General features: G+C 42.1%; 1 protein-coding gene across 1 annotated transcript in view; it reads left to right on the forward strand.

Moving 5' to 3' along the window:
* The window catches only part of SYT11 (synaptotagmin XI), a 7,125-nt gene extending 2,063 nt beyond the window's left edge, over positions 1 to 5,062 (forward strand). The window contains exons 3-4 of the mRNA XM_009893934.1: positions 2,659 to 2,779; positions 4,385 to 5,062. Of these exons, the coding sequence (XP_009892236.1) occupies positions 2,659 to 2,779; positions 4,385 to 4,695 (432 nt within the window). The 3' untranslated portion in view covers positions 4,696 to 5,062. The remainder of the gene's footprint in view (positions 1 to 2,658; positions 2,780 to 4,384) is intronic.
* Positions 5,063 to 7,408: the final 2,346 nt, after the last annotated feature.

Consider the following 7,408-nt stretch of genomic DNA (forward strand, 5'->3'; position numbering starts at 1 on the left):
ACAGACACGTGTCATTGGTATTGTATGGCTGTGCTTTTTTAGTTAGGCAGTTCTCTGGTGTGTGGTTATGGTGATTTGATAAGGCGTGGTCACTATCTAGGCAAAGAAATGATGGATGTTATAACTCATGATGCCAAGAAAAACGGCAAAGTCCTCATCTCCAAGTAAAAGAGCTGATGTGATAACGGGATATTCATCTGCAAAGACAAACCTCACTTAGAGAGGGAGATTTGTCTGGTCTGACCATTTTAGACGCCTATACTTGTAATTATCTACATCTGAATGGGTACTGTAAGCCCTAAGTGGGAATACATGGACATAGTCAGCAGAGTCTGACGTGATTCCTCTTGTTCTGGAGCAGATGTCTAAATCAGCTCAGATGAATCCTACCCTGAATGACTCCATTTTTTTCTCACTTGAGAACAAAGTGTGTCTAAGATGGCTTTGTCAAATGTAGACATCTAAAATTTAGGTGACATGAATCCCACTCTTAGTGTCTAGTGCTGTAAAGTAGAAAGACGAGCCATCCATAGGAGCTATTAAGGCTTACATTGGGGAAAATGTCTTCTGTCCTCAGGAAATACACTATGCTCAGGTAGGAGGATGAGGTGCGACTTAAGATTTTTATTCTCTTGCTTAGTTTATTTTTGCTACCCATCCCTCAGGTTCAGTAGAAGGTGTTTGGGCTCACTTACTGCCTTAAGGTATTGGAAATTGTTGCTGGGCTCTGTAAAATACTTCATTATGTCCTACAGTGGCAGTATTTTACTTGAAAAGGGTTTTTTTTACTATGCGGGGCATTTAACATATATTTTTTAAAGTTATTTAAAGGAGACTCTATGTCACTGACCCAAAACAAACCAAAACAATCCCAACAAAACCAGAGTTCTGGTAGTTCCTTTGCTTTTCTTACATTCTTGGGATGCTTTACATTATGATAAAACAAGCGGCTGGCTTAGGTTCTTTTAATAGTATTCTTTTCAGTGCATTGACCCTATCTCTTAGAAGTAACAGATTAAAAATAGAGGAAGAAGTCACACTAAATAAAAATAGATTTAATCAAGGGTGCAAATTATTTAACGTTTATTAGTAATCAAAAATAGCTTTACCTTGGTGCCAGGTGTGCATTCTTGAAAATCTGCGCAGTTCCACAATGTCAGAGGAGCTGTTACTGAACAAAGTTTTTAGTGTCAGGAAGTTTCAAAATCTGGAATACAGAATTGCATTTAAAGCCCAGTAAATTATTGCACTGATCCAAGCCAGCAAGGTGTACGTCCCATCCTGATGAACATTCCCAATAATTTCTAACATACAATCTAAGAATACAAATCACTTTGAAGTAACTGCATTAAATTACTTCAGACCAAAAGAACCCCAAAACTCTAACAACACACACCTCCTGCTCTCTCTGGCTGTTGTGTTCTGGTGTATCCAAGGAGCCAAAGTTCTGAACGTTTCTCTTCCAGGGCTGGAAACTTGCTCACAGATTTGCTCTCCTCCCAGATTTTTGCATGAGCAGCAATAGCCTTCATTCCTTGCATTTGGACAACTTGTCTTAAACACACAGGAACTCCTCGAATAAAAAGAAACCACCAAAATGATAATGAACATTTTCCGTGTTTAAGTTTACACGCACGGTTTTTTCCCCTCTAAGCTGAATGACAGCAGTTGAAAGACCAGCTTCACCTCTTGGGTGATCCCCAGAGCATTTTGTGTGACGTTTACTGTAGTGCTTCACTGGTTTGAGGTGAGAAACGTTCCTTCATTTGGCACACCACCCCCCCGTGCTCTGCTGGGTTAGCAGTACCAGACAGCGATGGGGGCGGGAGGAGGACCGGGTACTAAGAGTCAAAAGGTACATGTCCCTGCCCATGGCAGGGAGGTTGGAACTCGATGATCTTCAAGGTCCTTTCCAACCTAAACCATTCTATGATTCTAAAAGCTTCAGCAGGCAGCTGTTGGAGCTGCTGCAATAGCTCTGCTGTCGGTGTGCTACTGACACCATACGATTTCATACCTATTGCTGATACCGTTTGCCTTGAGAGCAACTAAACTTCATCTAAATTAGTGCCATCTCAGTGAAAGTTAACGAATGCCACCTGGAGACCAAAATTAATTATCTTAATATGATGTTACTCTTTGGAAAGATATACAGTCAGTTTAACTGAGTAGACCTGGTTTTATCTTTTTGTCTTTATCCTGTACCTTTGCAGACTACAGTGATGGTGGAGCGGTCAAAGCTTACCTAAAGAACTCGAGGGGCTCGGCCGTCCAAGCTCCACCAAAGCCAATGAAACTTAAGTTGTTAAAACCCTCAAATTCCTCTAGTAGCAGACCTCAGAAGGCAGCCGTGGCCGCTCTTCTATCAGCAGGTGCCCACCAGGTTTGCCCTCATGGAAACGCGGAATTCAAGGGGAGAGGCTGTAGCGATGCTCGCTGTGCCCAACAGGCGTAGGGTGAACAGCACAGCGTGATTTACCCTGTGCCGCTCGCTCACTCGTTCCTTCTCCCAGAGACTCCATCTGCCTGAGGCACTTAAAATGGCCTGCATCTAATTTTCCAGCTTTTTAGGCAAGGAAACTCTGGTGACCTCCAACTTTTGCCCCTATTGATAAGACCATCTTGTCCTAATAAGTTCTTTCTGTTTCTTTTTCACAGAAATGCATTAGCAGAGGGGAGCTGCAAGTCTCCTTGTCTTACCAGCCTGTGGCGCAGAGAATGACTGTTGTGGTGCTTAAAGCCAGACATTTGCCAAAGATGGATATCACTGGCCTCTCAGGTAGAAGCTATTTTCTCCAGCTCTAAATGTGTAGAAAAAAAATCTCCAAGTTCCTTTTCAGATCTTTTCACCTGTCTGATCTGAGGATTTTCTTTGTTTGCACGCTTTTCCTCAAACTCTTTCTAAGGGCGATGGATCACTGAGTGATCCGTCACTCCCTAACAGATGGTTAGACAAACAAGACCAAATCCTTCCTACTGCGAGACCGACAGTTGCATCTTTCTGGCATCATCTGGTTTGTTTATGAAGGCGGTATTTGCCAAATCTAGCAGATCTCCGTGTTGCTTTTGGCCGGAGTGTGCAGGCTCTGTGCCTCCGTGCTGCTGTCACTCCTCATTGCCCTTAGCAGCACTTTTTCCACGGCACGGCCGCTGCTTGCTGCGTCTGCCTCAAACCCTGCCCCCAGAAGAGGAGGGTAAGAGAGAGCACGTGTAAAAAATAGAGGAGGGATAGACTCAGAATAGAGAGGAGTAAATTCATGTGACGTGAGAAACAATTAATTTTGGGGTTGGGTGGGGTTTTTTTTGTTTGTTTGTTCATTTTGGTTTTGGTTTTGCTGGTTTTGTTGTTCCTCTGTTTGAAAAGAAGAGCAGCTCCTCTGGCTTTCCTGTTTCGTATTACAGATTCCCAGACTCCTGAATCCCCTTAGCAAAGTTTCCTTCAGGATTATGGGAAAAGGGTTGGAATCAACTTGAGATTCAGTAATAGCCTGACTGATAGCAAATTTAGTCCTGGTTTTGCAGCTTTCTCCTGTACGCCTCAGAAGGAATGCGGGCTAGGCTTAATTATCTGTTAGAGGCCTTAAATTTTACTCTTTCTTGGAAAAAAAAAAAAAAGCTTTCCATATATGGTCTCCAGCTACAGGATAAATTTTTCAGTAACTTCTTCTACCTGCTGAGTCTTGCAAGGCTGACGTCACTTCTTTATATGATCTTTATATTATGAGTAAGATCATCATTTCGGTTGGATAAAAAAAAGTCAAAATTAGCCGGTGTCAGCTGGACAAGTGACTTCCAGCTTCAAAACTTGTGTTACATGAAGAAAAAGCACTGTGTGCCTGGTATCTTAATCTTAATCCTAAACAAGCATCCGCGTAAACAGCAAGCTGACCGATAAAGGGACAAAGAGAAGTTAATGGAAAAGTGAAGGCTTTGTTTTAAACTTCCTTCTTTTTCGGTACCTTCCACTGTAAATGTTTTCCATCTCCAAATACTTAAAACTGTTTTGACACTTTGGGCTATTTCCTGAAGTAGAGTAAAAATATTTCTTGTTATAGGTGACAGTGAAAAGTGAAAGTTTTGGCCACTCAGGTGCCTGTTTGGTATTTCTAGGATTAATTACCGCAATTTGCATGCGACTTGCTTCCCCCCAGTCCCCATGCAGTGTTGAAACTCCTGAAGAACTTGTGCTGCTCACATCAGCTGGTTGCTTTGCAATGAGAAAAGACGCCCAGAGTGCCCCCTCTCCCGGGGGAGCTGGAGGGAGTAGCCAAGATTCACACCCTTTTCTCGAGCTGGCTCAAGTTCAGCAAGCTAAACCCATCCGTTACTTCCAGGAGCATTACTGGGCTGTGTTATTAGTTTATTTCTCTCTCTTCTCCAGCAGATCCGTACGTTAAGGTGAATGTTTATTACGGAAGAAAGCGCATAGCAAAAAAGAAGACTCACGTGAAGAAGTGCACTTTGAATCCTGTCTTCAACGAATCCTTCATTTACGATATCCCCGTCGATCTCCTTCCTGACATCAGCATTGAATTTCTAGTTATTGATTTCGACCGTACCACAAAAAATGAAGTGGTGGGACGGCTGATTTTGGGAGCGCACAGCATCACCGCAGGTGGTGTGGAACACTGGCGAGAGGTGTGTGAGAACCCTAGAAAGCCAGTGGCCAAATGGCACAGCCTGAGCGAATACTAGCAGAGGTTGCGGCAGCGACAGCCGATCCGTAGAACAGACTTAAACCTTGTTTTAGCTGTAGAACTAAACTTTCGTAAGAAGCAGCAGCTGATTGGTTCTCTAGTGATGTGATTTTGCAGGGCACTAAAATTCTAAAGAGCATTAAATGGAAAAAAAAAAAAAGATATCACGAATATATATAACAGTGTAATCACGCTATTGCATGCCTAATACAAACTGAAATTAGTATAACTACCAATATCAAGTTGCAGATTTTAATACAATTATCTGTCACTATGGAAGTTGTGTTTGTGCCGAACTGTCTTTGCTGGTATTCACCAAGATTGGCCTGTCTTTATTAGGCTTCTCCCAAAGTTTCTGAATTCTGCTGTTTAACCTCTAGTTTCTTGTTAGTTTGCCTGCCCATTGGTTCTTGCAGTTCTGTTCTTGGCTGGTTTGGGAGTACCAACCGCATTTCAATATGAAGGTGGTTTAGAATTCTGCACTAGCGCAAAAGGAAAATACAGGGGAAAATGGCACTTTCCTTCAGAGAAGAAATAATTCTGTTGTCAGGTACTGAAATACTTGCCTTTGCGAGGTAGTTGTTGTGGAGCCATAAGGCCACGGCTCAAAGATTGGCATCTAAAATTCAGACGCCGACAAACCGATCACGTTGCTTTTGCCACATGGAGGTTAGCACAGGCCTGAGCTCACAGACTGTCAGAACTGGGGAAACTCCGCTCTATTTCATTTTATTTAACCCTGTCTGCGCGTGAAGGGCCCAAGAAAAAAAAACCAAAATCTGACGTGTCTTTGATTGGTAAGGAAACTCTTGCCGATTCTTTTACACGTTAAATGTGAAATTCTACATGATTGATAAGTTCTGTTATAATGGTGTAACATATCTGAGATAGGAAAACATCTCGGGGGGGAAGAGGTTTTAAGTGAAAAAATGAAAAAGCTTCCCTTCATTCATACTTGAGTCAATTTGCGTTATATACGATCTTGTCAGTTCCCTAAGAGCCAGCTCTCAAAAAAGGACTAAGCATAGGGCGGAACCTGGCACTACAAAATGTGTCAGATGCTTCAAGCAGTTATTTTTCAGCGTTTTGAGGCAGCTTGAGTTAGTTCTTAAATTGTGAATGACTTCTGAGACGTAGGATATGCTTACCGTCACCTCTGAAGTGTAAAAACGGTACTTGCCAAGTGTGACCTGTAGCACTTCAGGCTATTAACCCTGAATAGTCAGTAGTTTTGAACAGAAGTTCATGAAGTTCCACAAATACAACTTTGGAAGTAGCTGCGCTAGATCTCGTGGTAAACGCGCTAGCCTAGGAGCTGGTTTTGGACAAGTCAGTAGCGTCCTGGCAAGTAACTCGATTTGGTTTCTTATTACATTCAAGGAAAGATATAAGGATGATAATTGGCAGCAAATAATTGGTTGTAAACAGCATCGGTAAACTAAGCGGAAATAGTTATAACAGGCTGTAGAAATTGCAATTCTTCCTGAACTCTCCAATGGAAACGTGAGCTTGCAAAGAAGCACGTAGAAAACTGCAAATTTTCAGTAAACGTTTAGTTGCTTCCAGGCAGCCAATCTGTTCTGTGCCCTGTGGAATGTAAATAATGTATTATAATTCAAAAATTTTAAGATCATTTAACTACTTACAGGACTTGACTACTGAATTTTAGGGCCCTGTTGGAAAAAATGATCCTTTCCACCTTTGTCCTAATGAAAGTAGAGTAATTGAGCACGTCTTACTCGGTTCCCTCTCCAGTCACCGTGTAAAGCAACAGCCGCTGGGAGGGCTCTTCATGCAGTCAGCACTTTGTTACTCGGCGATACTTTGGCATCTCTTCCTAAGAAATTATTTTTGGAAAGCTGCGTTTTCCCACTCATAGCTAGTTACTCATTGAAACTTCCTTCCAGGCAGAGTATCTTTTTAGCGGCAGAAGTGGCATGGAAGCCGAAGGTCTCTGTTCTCAGCCTTGCATGGCAGACAGGAGCGTGGACGTGTTCCGGCTTTATCAGTCCCGATCATGGGGATTTCTGCCCGAGGCTGTAGTCGATTTTATCTTTGTCTTAAATGCTTTCTAGCTCATGCTCTATTAGTGGCTCGCAGCCACAAACCAGAGAACGAGTTCTCCCTTGGAAATTGTTGTAGACCTATTTCAATCCCAGTTTTTGCACTAAGCAATTGTGCTGCTGAAGTTTAGCAACTGTCATGACTTTTCCTCAGAACATGCTTTCCAACACCGCTCCAAACACCCGAACAGGGCGTACTAACAACAACAAAGTTCCCGTTTTTCCCTTCGGTGTGAAAAGCATGCTTAAGCCTAGATGATCTTAAGATTCCTTTAGTTGGAAAGGAAAGATGAACTTCTTGTCAAGGAAACATGCTCAGGGTAAATAGACTTAGGCTATCGGGCAGGTAGGAGTAGCTCCAACACTCTTCTGGAATAATAGGAAACTGAAGATGTGCAGATATATATTTTTTAAAACATAAAATAGACAGTAAGTGACAGCGGACTCACTGTAAAATCTCCCAGGTGTGGTTATTCTTTACCTTGTGTCTTCTATTGTAAAATTAACTTGGACAGTTACCACTTTGTGTGAAAAAAAGAAAAAAAAAAAGGCAAAAAACCTAACAACATGTGTGAAACTGCATAATGCTATAAGCTAATCTACATTATGTAACGCTATCTTGTATGTTGAATTTGTTAATGCACATTG

The sequence above is a fragment of the Charadrius vociferus genome, unplaced genomic scaffold, assembly GCF_000708025.1.
Source record: "Charadrius vociferus isolate BGI_N301 unplaced genomic scaffold, ASM70802v2 scaffold900, whole genome shotgun sequence".
NCBI lineage: Eukaryota > Metazoa > Chordata > Aves > Charadriiformes > Charadriidae > Charadrius > Charadrius vociferus.